The 17,574-nt window shown below is 28.9% G+C and overlaps 2 protein-coding genes across 2 annotated transcripts; one reads left to right on the forward strand and one right to left on the reverse strand.

Annotated features, from left to right (window-relative positions):
• The first annotated feature begins 6,695 nt into the window (after window positions 1–6,695).
• Window positions 6,696–8,515, forward strand: LOC110672208 (transcription factor RAX2-like). Its single transcript, XM_021834923.2, has 3 exons — window positions 6,696–6,950; window positions 7,063–7,192; window positions 7,583–8,515. The coding sequence occupies exons 1-3, from the start codon at window positions 6,815–6,817 to the stop codon at window positions 8,349–8,351; spliced, it is 1,035 nt and encodes a 344-aa protein (XP_021690615.2). The 5' UTR covers window positions 6,696–6,814; the 3' UTR covers window positions 8,352–8,515.
• Window positions 8,516–13,011: 4,496 nt separating this feature from the next.
• Window positions 13,012–16,995, reverse strand: LOC110672219 (lactoylglutathione lyase). The gene is made up of 9 exons (XM_021834933.2): window positions 16,848–16,995; window positions 16,643–16,762; window positions 16,503–16,564; window positions 15,759–15,819; window positions 15,527–15,606; window positions 15,351–15,421; window positions 14,408–14,497; window positions 13,693–13,814; window positions 13,012–13,201 (listed from the first exon to the last, which is right to left on the reverse strand). Exons 1-8 carry the CDS (start codon window positions 16,953–16,955, stop codon window positions 13,714–13,716), a joined length of 693 nt encoding a protein of 230 aa, XP_021690625.2. The 5' UTR covers window positions 16,956–16,995; the 3' UTR covers window positions 13,012–13,201; window positions 13,693–13,713.
• Window positions 16,996–17,574: the final 579 nt, after the last annotated feature.

The following is a 17,574-nucleotide window of genomic DNA, read 5'->3' on the forward strand; positions in this document are numbered from 1 at the left end:
TAACGTATGACGTCATCGAAAGACAGCCAACCAGGCTATAACGCTTGTGTCTGTTTCGAATCCCAGTTAAGACTTGTTTGACTTTTGCTTTTTTTTTTTTGAATTTTTGTTTGTTTCTTCCTCCCATTTTTTTTTTCTTTTTTTTTTTTTAAATGTGCAAAATGAGAAGCCCATCTACTCTTTTCAGTTCTTCTTTTGCTCCCCAAATTTGTGGTTATTTACAAACATGGCAACTGAACTTATTTATTTACAATTTTATGTACAGTTACATATAGAAATAACAATAGTTTGAGCATAGTTTTCAAACTAGGTTCGGTATAAAAATCGATAAAAACAAAAAATTAAGGGTTTAAGATTTAATTAAAATTGAATTAAATCACAATATAATGATATCAATTTAATACAAATCATGTTATATATTTAATATAAATATTCACAAATCATATTCTATATTATATTTAATTAAAAAATAAATATAACATAATTATTTATATAAACTGATTCATAATTTTCACAATTCGACCAGCAGGGTTAATTGAGTTTTAAAACTATAGTTTGAGTATTTTAAACACTCAATTTGATAGAAATTTATTAAAATAAGTTTTTTTTATAATATATAATAAAATTTAAGATTTAGATTTTAATTTTTTTTTAAAGTTCAAATCGACTTTCAAATGTATTTTAAATGTATTTTTTTATTTTAAATTATTAATAAAAATGTATTTTTATATAAATTTTCAATTAAAATATATAAAATTACTCGAGCTAAAATTGCAAATAGATAATAACAATAGTGTTTAAAAATAATTTAAAATAAATTTTAATGAAATTGAAATAATAAAATTCTGATTCGAGTGCACACAGGGCAGCTCAATCAGTGGGTAGATCAAGCTGTGTTTAGAGAAATCAAGTGCATGTATTTTTGCTCCTATGTTGGAATACAAGACTTTTAGTGCTACAATATTAGTATTTAAACCTAATAAATAATAATACACACTAAACACACGTAATTAACTAGAAATTTCCGGAGAATTAAACTATTGTTAATCAAGTTGACGATATTAGTAAGAAAATAAATGAAAAAAAATAAATAAAATGGTTGACAATGTATAGCGACGTGATGGATATGAAACTCAACACCTAGCATGTGGAAACATGAAGAAAAATTGAGGTGTCTGAGCTCTTTCTTTTCAGAGGAAAAATATCAAACAGTTGACAAAGTATAATGGGTAGTCACAGAAACTGAAATCTGAATGTTTGTTTGTACAGTAAGAAAGTATATATCAATCTCAGCCCTCAAAGTTTGTTCCAAACCCTTGCAGTAGTCTCCAACTTAGTACGCATTCCACTGTCAAACCCTTTTCCCATGTAAGATTGTTAAGGCCATGATGGTAGTTCCATAGTTTAAAATCTTGAATCGCCAAGCTGAGTTAAGGATTGCAGAGGTGGCTTGTCCTTAGGGGTGAGCATTCGGTTCGAACCGAATCAAATTAAATTATAAAAATTAAATTTTAAATTTTAAAAATCAAATCGAATCGAAATGGGTAAAAAATTGAATCCAACCGTATCATTTTATTTTGGTTCGATTCAATTTAAATCCATCGGTTTTGATTTTTGATTGATTTTTTAATTTAGACTTGATTTTCAAGTTATTTAGTTTAATTTTGACTTTAGTTTAAACCTAATAACCATTAATCAATAAAATCAAACAATTAATATATATGAAATTAAATATAATTTATAAATTTTCTATAAAAATAAATCAATTCAAAAATTAATTCGGTTTGATTCGATTTGATTTGATTTGAATATATAAATTACTATTCGATTTGGTTAGGTTTAACCGATTTTTTCTCTTCAAAATCGAACAGAACCGAAATAACCTAAAATTTTGTAATATAAAACCGAACCGAACCGATTAAATTTTAAAACCAAATTGATTAAACCAAATTAACTCAATTCAATTTAATTTTTCGATTTAAACCTAATTTTGCTCAGCCCTACTTGTCCTAACACAGATTCTTGAGCATCATTATGAATAAATAGAAACACATACTCTTAATAATTGCTTTGATGGTAAAAATTGAAGTGGCAGTAAAAAGTAAAAGGTAATTATGGAGATAGGTATCCAGGTAATATATTCTTTTAATAATTTAATCACAATCTTATGAATACAGCCTGCAAAATTTTTCTAGCTTATAGTTTGCCAACCCTTTGAGAAAGAGAGAGGAAAGAAAGCAAAGTTTATGAATCTTTCATGTCTAAGAGTCAATGCAAATGACGACACTTGTCACTTTTTTTTATTAATTGTGGTTAATTAATTATTATTATTTTCATAGAAAAATAGAGACCCTCCTTCTTGTTTTCAAATTTGAAGATTCCATAGGAGTTGAAGAAATGACAGGGAAAGTATTAATTTCTTTTTAATTTTGTAACAGGAAATTCATTTAAAATTTAAATAATCAAGATATATATATAATTTTTTAGGAATTTTTCTTTAGATTGTTCATCGTAAATTTAACACACAAATATATAAAATTTAAATATTTAATAAATCATATATTTTGAATCAATGATAAATTAAATTTAAACAAAAATTTTTAATTTTTTTTCTTCTGTTGAATCTGAAACAAATGCATGCCTTTCTCTGTCCTACATATCCTTTTTCATTAGTAAGATTTAGATTTAGGTGTGTCCATATATTTTAGCTTATCTTTGTAGAATCTTTTTATAGTTTATTTGCATGACAATACTATGTACTTTTATTTATTTGTTATAAAATATTTTTAAAAAAATATTAAAATTTAATCTTATTATTTATTATATTTTAAAATAAACGATCAATTAGTGAAATATTAACTAGATAGTTTTTTATTATAAATCATAGTTTAATTTCTAGTTGCATACACAAATGCACGTATACAAACTCTTGTGTGAGTGCATATATATATATATATATATATATATATATATATATATATATGGAGAATTAACAGTGAAATTATTTTATGCAACTGTTTTATATATAAAGAATAAATTTTGATTGTTGATTAAGATGACATCCACTATGATTAATAATTATAATAGAATTGTTATATATAACATCGTATTCTAAAATTTCTTGAATTAATGTGGTTTGATTTTTTTAAAATATTTTATTTTATTTATGTATTTTTTGCATGCACAATATAATATATACAAATTTATATTTATAATAAAAAAATACAAAATATATAATACTATTAATAAAACATAAATACTCATTATACAAGTATTAATCAACTTGTTAATCAATCATATGATGTAATTCAAAGAATAATTACAGTAATAGAAAATTTGCAGCCGCTAAATAAAATCAATAAGAAAGACACTTGTATATATAATATGTCATGGCATTATTCTTATAATGCTTATTTGTTTATAATTGTAAACTTATAACAACTTGATAAAGGTATTAGCCTCCATAATGATTTTATATTTACCAAAGCTTATGCTCAACCTCTTCTTGATGATTGGTGTAGAAAGTTTCAATTTAGGGATAAGCAACCAATTATATGTTTCTCTCAATTTTAAATGATATGATCCATATTTAATTAAAGAACAAGAACTCTACAGACAAGTGTTGCCTTAGGGGAACTCATATTCTATTTGATGTTGTTGTGAGCATCTGAAAATTAGTCTAAGTGCCAAATAAACTTGTGAATACAAGAAAATAGTAAAATCAGTGGCCTATTAGCCAGTTACTCTAACACTTAAGTTAGAGGTGCTAATTGATAGTATAAGAGAAAATGACATAGAGAGTTATGTAACGATTTCGACATAGTAAGTGTACTCCATTAATGATTATTTTTCATATTTATAGACTATAAGCTAAGTAGCTGTTATGGCTACCAACAATAATCTAAGATATTGAGTTGATATCATGAGATTCTCTCATAAAAATCTGGCCTTATCATTGATTGGCATTGCTGATACTCGGTATAATTGATGCTCGGCTTACCAGGCGAGTATTGTTACTCTGATCTTTTATGTTTATCTGTTCAACCACACTCCGACCGAGTAAAATATTGCTCGGTCTAAACCATATGCCTCCTTCTGCTCGGTCTGGTCAGCCTAGAACTCATTTGCTCGGTGTAAGTTTTTATATAGCCTTTTTTTTTTGTTTGACTCTAACACTTTGACCGCCACGTTGGATATTCGGCCAAATACTGACTTTTGACTCAATTTTAAGCGGGTAGCATCAGTATTATTGAGAGAAGTAACACATACCTTGAGAGAATTAATATTCTATGGACCATAAAACGAAAAGTAATTAAAGAAATACATGTCAAAGCTTCAAATACATTAATTTAACTAATAAAATAAAATAAATATAATTAAACAATTCTATGTGATATTTCAGCCAAACTTTTGACACAAAAAGAAAATAAAAATCTTGTAATTAATCAAATGAAAGAAAAATATCTCAATAAGATAATTTCTACATGATTGTAACTTTCCCTTATCTCATTAAAGGTTTCAACTCCATTAATTCAATTCCAACATATCAGGCTAAACGCGTTCAAAGCTTCAGAAAACAAAAATTGACAGAAAAAAAAAAAAGGAAGAAAAAAAGGTTGTTGGCTTTGAACCACAATGTAGAATCACGTTTGCAATGACTCATCAATCAGCTTAATAAAAAAAAATTTTAAAAAAATAAAATTAGGGACCCCATTTTAATAATGATTTAATCAAATTTAATTATTTGCAAACACATTAATTAATTTTTTTTCAACGGAGAATCTTTCTTCATGTCTAACTAATAATAACTAGAATTGTCAAAATTATCATACAGCTAATTAATAAATTAATTTTTATCATATATCAAATCTTGCTATGACTATAACATATAGTGTTTCCACATAAATCTTTTATCTATTTTTAATCAACTTTTTTTTTTTTCAATACAATTACGGTTTAATTGATAGGGAAATCAAAATTAATTAGCAAATTAATGTAATGGTTAATAATTAAAAATTAAAAAGAAAAGAACAAGCAAAGACTGGAGGAATTTGACCCATTAATTAGCATTATTTAATATTTTAGCTCTGATTAATTAATAATTATATTGCTTTTATCCCTTCCCGTGCTCTTGGCTTAGAAAATACAAAGAAAAAGAAAAAGTCCTGTGGTAATATCTGAAGCTTCCAAGAAGTTTCAATAGAAGTGACTCAATAAAATAAATGTTCTTAGTCCTTTGGTATTGCTTATATATTTGTATTTTTTTCGTTTCTTTTTGTTATAATATTTGAAGTGTTCATCGTTAATGTTTATATAAATTTTCGTGTTTGACTTATTATTTTCTTTATATATATATATATATATAAAGATATTCACTGTATTACTAATTCTTTCTGAATTTGTAATTGTTCTCTTAATAATGTTTTTTCCAATCATCAAACCTGAATTCTTTTATTAAGAGTGTAATAAGCCGCTCAACATTTGTTGATTTTGACATGTTTAATTAGAATATTCACCATAATGTTTTACATTTCTGTTTTTGGAATGACCTTATACCATCTTAATTAGTAACGCTATGTAATTTGCAAAATCTGTAAGTAGGGTCCCTCCATCTGTTCCTTCTTTGTCTCTGTCAAATTAATTGGCAGAATTTTACATTAATGTGCTGTATCAATTCATTGCCTTTTTTTTACATATATTTCAGTTATAATAATATGCATCTCATTTCATAATTTAAAAATTAATTATTTTCTTGTGAGTATTTAGCGTATTATATTTTAGTGCATTAAATATGTTTTATAATATAATGAGTCCAACAATGTATTCATTTTTATTAATTATACACAATAATTAATTAATTATATGTATAAGATAAAACTACAATCCTAATTAAACATAATGGGTTAATTAATACATGTAAAATATTTCCTTATATTAGTTAGTTTAGTATTTTTATACCCAACAAGGTTATGAGAGCTTATAATTTTTATTAACCAGGGTTTGATTTAATTTTACTAGAAAGCAATTTGAAATTTTTTATTGGAGAGAATAAACACAAGTATGTGTGTATATATATAGTGCATGGAGTATTATATTTAACAAGTGGGACATAGAAATAGGCATTTCAATTTTAAAAGAAACATGTTGGTGTACATAGACAATTATTTTTATGTATATACACAATGGATAAAGTATGACTTTTGAAATGTAGGTGATTGAAATTAATTAAATTAACTGCCAATTTTTGAAGCCAGTTAGTTATAATTATCTACAAATAATAACACAAACCCAGCAATTACTTAGTCCAATGTTTGGAAAATGTCACAATTAGAAGGCTGTAGCTACAATTCAATTGCCTGTTGAATTTCATCTAAAAGGGATTTTGGATGCCTTTTAAGAAAAAGAAAAGACTCAGCAAGGCTTTATGCAGGCCAGGGTAAACCAAAATTTGAAACATGGAAACTTCTATTAGCCTGGCCCTCTAATTAATTAATTAATTAAATCTTTAGGAGTTGGGATCTGATTGAACATGTCTTTCATTTTGACAATAGAAAATAAAGTAAAATTTTTCCTTTTCTTTTTTTTTTTTTTCTTTTTTTCTTTTTTTCCTGTGGAAAGTGAAAACCCAACTGGTCTCTCTTCTGTTAAAGGCAGCAGCCAGCCCCCCACCATAAGTTTATTTAGAAAGTAAGACCTATTGGCTACTGGGTTCTTTATATAAAAGGATATCCAAGACAAGAGAGCTTGAGAGACTTCTCTTGCCGATAAAAAGAGAGAGAGAGAGAGAGAGAGAGAGAGAGAAAGACAGAGAGAGATGGGAAGAGCTCCTTGTTGTGACAAGGCAAATGTGAAGAAGGGACCTTGGTCACCAGAAGAAGACTCAAAGCTTAAGGAGTACATGGAAAGGTTTGGGACTGGAGGGAATTGGATTGCTCTTCCTCAGAAAGCTGGTAAGATAAGATCAACTTCAAAATTAATGGATTTCATCTCTCTTTTTCTCTCTTATGGGCGCTTGTTTTTTGTTATATGAGTGGTTTTTGGTTGTTTTTCCGATGATCTCAGGTTTGAAGAGATGTGGAAAGAGTTGCAGATTGAGATGGCTAAACTATCTGAGGCCCAACATTAAACATGGTGAATTCTCTGATGAAGAGGATAGGATTATCTGCACCTTATTTGCTAGCATTGGAAGCAGGTACATTAAATATTTCCACTTTCTTTCTCTTTGTCATCCATTATGTGATATTTCCACTTTCTTTCTTTTTGTCATCCATTTTCTGATATCTCAAATAGTAAAAATTGCCCTTTTTTTAAAAAAAAAAATTCCCCTTGATTAAAAGCTGTGTGTTGAAATGGTATGGGAGATATCTCTCTAAAATGGGAAACGGAAAGAAATTAGGTTTTTTTTTTTAAAAAAAAAAAAAGAAGAGAAAAAGATATTCTTGAACACATCAAGAATATCCCATTTTTGGATGATTGCTGTGCATGCATGCCAAGTTTTAGATCCAACATCAAAACCTACTTACAGCTGTGGATTTTTCTTCTTATGGAGTCTTAATTTGTTTCTGTAACATGCAAACTGCAGATGGTCAATTATAGCTGCTCAGTTACCAGGCAGGACTGACAATGATATTAAGAACTACTGGAACACCAAGCTCAAGAAGAAGCTCATGGCCATGGCTCCTCAATCTCAAAGAAAGCCCCTTCCATTCCCATCTCCTCCTAATCATCAATCTTCACCATTATCATCTCACTCACTCTTCTCTCTCTACAAAGACTCTTCTGCTTCTTATCCTTGTTGCCCTGACACGGTTAAACCTTTCAGTGCTGGATTTGACCCCATTTCACCAATTCCATCAAATCTTTTAGCCAAAAATAGCACTACTCTAGCCACAAACTCATCCTCACTTTTCCAAATCCAAGAGGGCCTGGTGAATCCCTTGCAATATTATCATCCAGTGAAAGATAATAGTAACAATAATAATAATAATAATCTCCTGGTGTTTGGAAGTGAAGCAAGTTGCAGTTCTAATTCTGATGGGAGTTGCAGCCAGATCAGCTATGGAGGCCGAGAGATCAAACAAGACGATATAGGATTTCAAAGCTATATCTCAAATGGGTATGGAGAGAACCAAAAGTTCATGTTTAATTATGGCAACACTAGTTGTAATGGAAGTGAGAATTTGAACCAATGGGCAGAGAAAGCAACTGGGTATTTTGGAGAAACCCCACCATTGGAGTATGATCTTGAGGATGTTAAGCACCTTATTAGCAGCAGTAGTAATACTAGCTGTAATAACAACTTCCTCCTTGATGAAAACAAGACACAAGAGAAGTACATGTACTACTACTAAAATATTTATATATTTGGGTGATTTTATGGAGACTGACTGTAAGTAATATCAAGAAAGAAGATTTGATGGGGTAGGGTGGGAGAGATTTGAGGTAAGACTTTGAGTTCCTGGGGGTTTGTGTTTGTTTTCTGATGAAATATGAAACATTTCTTCTTTTGACAGTACATGGGTTTGTAAAAAAGCTCCTTTTTATTTTGTGCCATTTCTTTTTGGGAGAGGTCTTGACAGATTCATGACTTCTCTTCATTTCTTGAATCATGTTCATTATGTGTTTCTGTACCCACTCTTCCTCATTTCTATCACCAATCAGTAATAATGTTGTGAAAAAAAAAAAGTTAAAAGAGAAGCTCAATTATTATCATTTTCTAAGATAAAATGAGAGATTAATTTTTCAAGTTCTATGACAAGAGAGAAGATCTAATGCAAAAAATATATATATAAATTAATTTAATTTCAATTAAAATTTCTATACAAGATTTCAAAACACAAGGGTATATGTACATGGCTTTCCACTATTTAGCTTCATAATTTTATATAAAAATTGATATTTTGACATTGGATGTATATTTTTGGCTCCTCCCTCCAATCCATAGCTCTATGTCTGATATATTTTTGGTACCACATGCCCCATGAAAAGGCCACTCTACCCTTTAAATTTTAATGTTTGTTGGGATGTCATGAGGGGTAGTTGTGGTCACAAATGTGGACTCCTTTCCCTATGGTTTTCTATACAGCCTAGAATCTTTTACATGAACTAGCTAGGTCTGACTCAAAGGTGAGAACTTTGTCTACTAGAAATTTTAAATCAAGAAGATAATGATAGAAGCTTTGGATTTTTGTGGATTTTAAAAATGACTTGAATAATAAATCATAATCTCAGTCTTCTTTCAATAATCCTCTTTTGTTTATTATGCCATATCTATTTCTTCTGTTATGTACATGTTATTTTAATCAAACTTGTAGCAAATAATGTACATGTATCATCAATTTGTTAATTATTTAAGGTGATTGGATCCACTTGCTCCATAATTTAGATTTTAATTTATATATGTACTAGTATTTTTTTATTTCAATTAATGTTAAGATATTTTTGGCCACTTTTCACTTGTGAATGCATTTTAGCCTTAAAATTTTCTGCTTTTAGCCATTTGTTTGGTTATATATAGCTAATAATTAAAATGAGTCATTGATTTTGATTAAAAAAACTTCACTTTTATTTAGTTCATGGCATATCTATATTCTCATAGTCTTATTAATTTGTGAATTCCACTATAGCTCTTAAGTTTTGATCTTAATGAAAATATAATTACATTATGCTTGATGGATATATATACCTGGTTTATCATATGGATCCCAGATATAAAATTTATGATGAGATTTATTTATTAATGATTATATTAAAATTAAATTTATAAATGGTATTAATTATATAAAAAATTAAAATTAAATAGAAATTTTTTTTAATGGAGCAGGTAAGTTCTATTAGCTAGGGATTATTATAATATAGGAAAATAGAAAATACACAAACGTGGCAATAAAAGAATTGAAGTCTAAGTGCATGGCTCTTGACGTTTCTCTATCTTTCATTTTTCATATGATTTTCTTGGTACGTGATAATCCAAAATTTTATAAAAAAAAAATTATAATTAATCATCCATTAATGATATTATCTTATCTCCTTGATATTATTTTATTTTTCCAAATGACTGGGATTATATATATATTACATGTCTTATAATTTTTCTATTGTTTTAATTATCTTATTTTACAGATAATTTTCATTATAAATATATTTAAAAATAACTTTTTTCTAAAAAAATAAGAAAAATATATTGCATTGAGAAATTTTAAGAAGAGAAGACTATAGAAAAAATATTCCTTCCTACTTTTATTTGTCATTTAAAATTTTTATATTATTATTAAGAAAGTAATTAAATCACTTAAAATATATCTTAATTTAACTAAATTATTATTTATCTCATTTAATTAAGAGAAAAAGATAGGAAAGTGATAAAATGAATTTTAAAAAATTATAAAAATAATAATTATGTTTAACATAAATAAAAATAAAATTAAAAAAATTATTAATATGCTCTTTAATTTTATTAAAATAATAAATAATTATAAATAAAACAACTTTTAAAACGACAAAGGAAAAGGAAATCCCCATTCGTAATCACTCCAAAAAGTTGCACCAATTGATTTGGATTGAAAGCGGTAATTTTGTATGGGATTTAGAAGGTTTGGCATCAATTTTAATTTTAATTTTAATTTTAATTTTAATTTTGATTTGATTTAATTTTAATTAAATATTAATATAAATTTAATATCTAATAGAATTGCATGTTGAAAAAGAAATCATATAAGTAACTCAATCTAGATTTAGTTTTTATTGTTTAATTTTAACTAAATTTAATAACTAAAATTTTTTAATTTTTAAAATAAATTATTTTAATATAAAATCGAAATGAATTAAATTGATTAATTTTAATTTAATTTAAAATTAATTTTAATTAATTTAATTTAACTAATTTTGATCAAATCTAAAATCTCCATAGAGGACCAAAATATTATGACCACAATATCTCTGTCAGAAAACACTGTTACTGGATCAGCCTTGCTGCATGGTCAGGATTAGTACAATTTTTAATTATAAAAAAATAATAATTAATAAAACAAAAAAAAAAGTGAAAATGAACTGTTTGAAATCTGCATCTGATATGAATTCTTAATTACAGTGCCAGCTATTTAATTTCTTCAAACCAGATCTTAATTTAACAAAGTTTGAATAAACCATTTTCTAGGAATGTCTTTTTTAGTGAAGTGCAAAGGTCAAAAGGTGTAGCCACCTACTGACAACTCTGATATAATCTCTTTTAATTATAGTTTAATTAAGTTCTCTGATTATTTTTAATAATAATAATAATAATAATAATTTGATTTGCTGCCAACACAGAGATGATTAACAGATGGGTTTTTGAAGTTTGCATGAAAGCATCTGCCCTTCTTTAGGGAAGCCAAGCCAATCCAATAATTTCAACCTATGGACCTTTGCTTGAGACCTTCTCCTATTATTTCATATGCATTCCAACTGTCCAAGTTGGGACCTTTTTTGACTATTATTTGTGACCTTTGTTGGTTATCCATTTAATGATAAGGCTATTAATTAATTACACTAGCTTTTCAAGAAATTTCCTTATTACCAATTTTGATTAAGGTCTCAATTTCATCTCTATATTTATGGTGAATTAGTCTAGAGTTTTATTTTAAACTTAGTTTTCCCAAAATGCAAGAAAAATTAAGTAATTGAAATTCTTGATTTTTGAGTTAAATCAAGAAATCAAAATATTTAACTAAAAATAAAGAAATTAAATTTTTTATCTAAATTCAGAAATCAAAAAAATTTAGTCTAGAAATTTTATTTTTTATGCTATATTAAGCTTAAATTAAAATTTCTGCTTTAATTTTAAAAAAATTAAAAATAAACTAAATTGAACATTTGTTATAAATATAGAGGTAAAATTAATCATTTAGCCATTTAATTAGTCAAAAAAATGATTTAGTGTGAACAACCAAGAATGTTGAATTCACATGGCAATTAAATTAACCAATGTTTAAACAATCTTGTGCTTCTACACTATCAAATCATAATATAAAATAAAATAATTAAAGAAAAAATATGTGCATACTTTACTTCATGGTGAAAGATGGCATTGAAACAAGAAGCCATAAAGTGTAAAAATCATTTATCCATGATTGGGTTTTGGGATTTCAAAACTCTTATAAAGTTGTAGGCCTTTGAATTTGTAGATCAACCCCACATGCATAGCTTTAAAAGACTATACATATTACTGCAAAGAGTCAACATTCATATTTCTTCCAGCACCAAACCTTGAAGCTTTGGCTTTGAGGATGGTCACACCCATAATCATTAATGGACAACAGAGATGCCAAGTGGGTGATCTTCTTGATAACCTATGTCACTTCCATTCAATAGCCTAAATAGGGATTTCATTTTTCTATTTAGAGTACAATTCTCATCAAATCAAATCAGTGATAACTCTATCTCAATCTCACTGTGTGCTCAAAAGCGCTAAAATTGGAAATTCATGCTTGTACACCTGAATGTATTTCCAAAAGTAAATCATAGGTTGAAAATCTCAGTCCTTTTATCAAACCCCCACCCCTTTAACCCCTAAAAAAGGGAGAAAACAAAAGCAAGATTCACTTTTGATTTACTACTCTTGCTTTGTAAGTACACTCCCACATTATTTCCCATCCCAAAAGATTTTTCAAGTATGCATTATTTGAGAAAGAATATTACCAGTTTAAATTTGCTTAAGTACTCAAACTGAGAGGCCAGGGTGCTTATGATTAAGTTTGTCCACTTGAGTCAACATTCAATAGCTGCTGCTTTTAAACCCCTACAACACTTTGGTTCAACCATACAAGACTTAAATATGATGATTAACCATATTTTACCTTGAAATCTCAACTATCCTTGGATACATTTGAATCTGATCTGGCAGAGCTTTGGGTTGAAAACCTGAACTAAGCCAACTAGCTAATGCAGCAACATTATTAAGCAAGGAGAATTTATTGGCTCTTGGTGGTTCCTACCATATTTTGGGGACCCAGGTCCATCCACCACAGAAACAGCTAATGAAGACTTTTTCCTTAAATAAGAATATAGGTCATCTACCACAACCATATGTCCATTGACAAGCATGAGAAAATGCACCCAACAAAAGGAAAACAACTATAATTCAATATTTTGTTACTGGAGCAAGTTTTCCATGGAATAGAACTGAAGAAAATACTTCTTGAAATCTTGAAATGTTCCACATTTCCTGCAATAAGACAAATTATAGTTTTAATACAAAAATATATCTCTACCAACCTCATAGGATAAATGGATCTGTAAAGGGCAAAAAAAGAGAGAAGCGAGTCATGCTCATCCGCTTCATTTTCTTCACCCTTGAGACAGAGAGAACAGAGCCAGATATTGTCAAAAAACACTAAAAAGTCCTGGAAAGTCTAGCTAACTTATCACTGCTGAGGGCCAAAAGTGACAATAATGAAATAAGTGACAATGCTCAAGGTATTACAGTAACAAGCTTTGCCATCAAAGCAAGTGGTAAACTGGTCAGATGGCCATCTACACAACTAGGTATCCCTCACTGATGCATTTGAACAGGGAAACAGACAGATTGAAGATAAACATACAGTTAGCTCCCCAGCAAAAATGTATAAAACACATGCAAGGGGAACAATATAAACAGAATCCATACAAGAGGGGATTGACAGTTATGCAGAAAGAGAATGAGGAAGAACAAGCTACCATAAGTTTGTAGCTGTTATCTCAAGCAGCACTGGCAGTCGTTTTCCCAATAGTCTTGAGGTCAAAGATTTCAATCCAATAGCCATCAGGATCCTTAATGAAAGCTATTCCTTTCATTTTTCCTGCAACCAAATTCACAGATTTAAGGAAAGTAACTATAGTACATATAAGAAGAACATAGAAAATAGCTTCTCACACCTTCAACCCAAATAAGAACCTTTAGCTCAGGCACCACACTTTCATGTTTAGCCTTACCTTGAGTGGGGGAATATATATATATAATTAAAGTCATACATTCCTAAATATGATCCTTAATCCATTCCCCTTCTAAATCCTAAAAACAACTGACCTGACTCTTGTTCCAGACGTCCAGTAAATTCTTAGTGCTGAATTTTCCATTCTGATCTAGTTATTCTAGTTTTTCATTTCCTTTTCTTTTCCACTATACACACACGGTGACATAGGCAATATCATATTTTTCACCATTTATTTCAAAATAATAAGAAAGCAATTTTTTATTGGACAAACAACTTGATATTTAAACATTGATTTATGATCCAAATATACTAAAATGCCAATACCTAGAAATATGTACCATATTTTTCTACCAAGTATAGACCATTTAGACCAAACACTACATTTTACAGAAACTAATGAGTGCAGTTTAAAAATGACATTATGCTCTTCAAATTATATTGGTGAAGAGGTTTCCTACCATCATCAGGTTTTTTTGCGAACTCCACCCCTAGATGTTCAAATCTCTCACATGCCTTGTACACATCATCCACAGTAATACCAATATGTCCTGAAAAACAATTCATAACAGATTCAAAATCAGAGACCAGAATTCTTGCATGGAAAAACAAATATCCACATCTATAGAATATCCACAGCAAAAGAAAACACATTAATATCATACATTGTCAACTAACTCATTAGGAAAGATTTACGAATTCTAAGAGTAAACAAATTTTATTAATTGGTTTTGATTTAAAAAGAAAAAAGAAAAAGAAAAAAAAACTTGATTCTAAAGTGACACTGGTGACAATTCAGTCACAAAAATCGTAGTAATCAAAACTGCTATGACAACTTGGGATCATAAGCATTCAACATCCATTCCTTTTTAGGCTTCTTTATCGTGCTTCAGCGAGTAGGCAACAATAATAACAAAAGATAGCAACCCTAAAATAGAGACTAAATCTAAAGCAATGGAAATTAATGAAGTCTCCCACTTCAGATAAGACCCACAGACCCTCGTCACTTTTGAACTCGTATCATGCAAATATATCTAACAGTGTAACTTATAAGTATCAAATGAACAACCATAGTGATGTAGGCCTTATTGAACAATATCTACACCTCAACTTTAAAATTTAGGGTTTTCTTGAAATAAATCCAGATTCCAGACCATATTCTCAACGTGATCAAATTAAAAGCATTTTAAAAAGTTTTATCAGCCAGGGATGACTGTGTGGTACCGAATCCAACAAAACAGAACATCAAACCATTGGTCCAAACTATCTGATATCCTCCATGTATTATGCATACCATAATAGGGGAAGAAAAGAATGCAATGCATTTACATGCATTGCAGATACAAAACTATCACATGGTGTTTATATGGACACATATTCCAACTAATCATAAGATTTACGTACCAAAGCCACGAGGTTCTGAATTTCCATTGTGATAGCCTTTGAAGTCAGGATCACTTTCAGTACCCCAATTACTGTAAGAAGCATTTGATTGTTAGACGTATAGAAAAACACAGGGCACCACAAGGAGTATCTTGCAAGAAAAAAGAAAAGGCATCATGACAATCCGCCATTCTTACTGAGTTAATTCAATTGTAGCCTTCTGACCAAAGGTCCAAACAGTTCTTTCAACTGGGTCACTTGGAGCTGATGCTGGATCCTGCATCAAACAAATAACATAGATCATTAATGTCAGGAATCATGGACGGTTTTCCAATACAAACTGCAATCAACATATAGAAAGAAAGAGCCAGGGGAAACTGTCATCAATTTCAATGAAAACTCTTACTGATATGATGCAATGTTAACTACCTCGTAGCCCATAAAGTACAAGCTAAACTTCATGTCTGGAAAATCCAACCTCTTAAGCAACCTGAAAAATTTTTTAAAAGGGAAAAATCATCAAGTAATAAATATGATACTTGAGAAGGTTCTAGCTTTAACTAGTAAGAAAAAGAGGGCCTAAACCAAGGATATAGCATAATAATAAAGGAAAAGAGAATCGATTAAATCAGCAATAGAAGAAATTAAGAACAACTGACCAAACTGAATAAGTCATAAATGTGATACCTCTCAGGAAGTTTCATGGATATGTAGCAAAATTTTTAGTCTATTTGGAGAATTTCAATGAAGGAACGTCAGTCCCTCTAATTACATGGACGGGCCACATCTTTCATCTTACACAAGGTCAACTCATTCTCATCATTCTTGAGTAACAGACTAAAAATACTATCAATATTTAATATGTATCACATATGGTTTTATACTTGCAGCATACTCGCAGCCTAAGTGCATTAAGGAAAAACCTTTTTAACAATGCTAAAACATCCAAAACATTGGCCAAAGAATTTGAAAAAGTAAAAGCCAGAATTACAAATAATTAGTAATCATAACCTTTTAATGTAATCTAAACAACATATTCATATAACAAAACCAGATGAACCCTTGAAAACCCCAAAAGGAAACAAATAAATAAACGTAGCACATGCTTACATTTGCCAAAAGAAGAAACAAGAAAATACCCAAATAAAAATAATCATAAAAAATAAAACTTACGACATGCCCAATACGCGAGAATAAAAATCGAGACTTATTTTTGGATCCTTAATTCGATACATCTGCATATCAAACAATCGCATCAATACACAAAACGCGCACGAACTCGTATATGGATATAAAAACAAATATGGGCTTACGGTTTGTTGCATGAAGTATCCTTTGGTGGCTTCATCGAGGGTAGTGTGGAGACCAGGATTATTGGCTGGCGATTCCTTCGGCTCCGAGGCCATTGAAAACAATCTTAATCGATTTGGGTTCTGCAAAAACACACAGAAACGAGTGAAAAAGTGAAGAGAAAAGGGAAAGGAAATGGGCACTGGTTCGTGAGCTTTTTTCTTTAACCTTTGCGCTGGAATGGTGAAGAAACGATGGAATTGAAGATGATTTATTAATGGCTAACCGAAAGGGAGCGAGGCGAGATAAGGAAGTCGCTAGGGAAGAAGTAGCCATTGAAGTGTAGCTGACCTTATGTTATATATTGATGCTGATAGGCGCAAGCTCTTTAAAATAACCATTGAATTTATTATTTTTATTTTTAAATAAAATTTATTATTATTTTTTATAAGTTCAGAAAATTGATTTTTAATAAAAAAAAATTATACTTTTTAGTATGTATGCGATAATTCTTTGTTTGGATTTCAATGTTAAATGAAATTTTACTGTTGTCAAAATTTTAAATTAAATACTTTTAACGTAAAATATTTATAGGAGACCCAACGTATTAATTAAGGTAAGTCTAATATCATTTTAAAAAAATAAATTAAATTTAACTCATTTAAAATTAACTTAAAAAAAGTAATTAAGACTTTATAAAGAGTTTTAGTAACAAATTAAAATAAAAAAATATGTAAAATATAGACTATAAAAATTATTGACTATCTTATTACAATTAATTTTTTCCTAACATATAATTATGGCAAAAAATAAAAAAAGAGACTATAGAAGTTGCTATTGTTTGCTAACCCATAAATTGGACATTAAAGTGCATGAAATAGAGTTATTTAATACAAAAATTAAGGGGTAGAAATGTAAATCTCTTGAAAAAAAAAAAAGAGATGAACAGAAGAAC

Source organism: Hevea brasiliensis, chromosome 6 (genome assembly GCF_030052815.1).
Source record: "Hevea brasiliensis isolate MT/VB/25A 57/8 chromosome 6, ASM3005281v1, whole genome shotgun sequence".
Classification (NCBI taxonomy): domain Eukaryota; kingdom Viridiplantae; phylum Streptophyta; class Magnoliopsida; order Malpighiales; family Euphorbiaceae; genus Hevea; species Hevea brasiliensis.

What these genes read in the sequence shown, in the direction of transcription:
- LOC110672208 (XM_021834923.2), top strand. Translation starts at nt 6,815, where the DNA reads ATGGGAAGAGCTCCTTGTTGTGACAAGGCAAATGTGAAGAAGGGACCT. An exon ending in TGCTCTTCCTCAGAAAGCTG is followed by an intron (nt 6,951 to 7,062) that starts GTAAGATAAGAT and finishes CGATGATCTCAG; the next exon opens with GTTTGAAGAGATGTGGAAAG. An exon ending in TTTGCTAGCATTGGAAGCAG is followed by an intron (nt 7,193 to 7,582) that starts GTACATTAAATA and finishes TGCAAACTGCAG; the next exon opens with ATGGTCAATTATAGCTGCTC.
- LOC110672219 (XM_021834933.2), bottom strand. Translation starts at nt 16,955, where the DNA reads ATGGCTACTTCTTCCCTAGCGACTTCCTTATCTCGCCTCGCTCCCTTT. An exon ending in TTCACCATTCCAGCGCAAAG is followed by an intron (nt 16,763 to 16,847) that starts GTTAAAGAAAAA and finishes GTGTTTTTGCAG; the next exon opens with AACCCAAATCGATTAAGATT. An exon ending in GATACTTCATGCAACAAACC is followed by an intron (nt 16,565 to 16,642) that starts GTAAGCCCATAT and finishes TTTGATATGCAG; the next exon opens with ATGTATCGAATTAAGGATCC.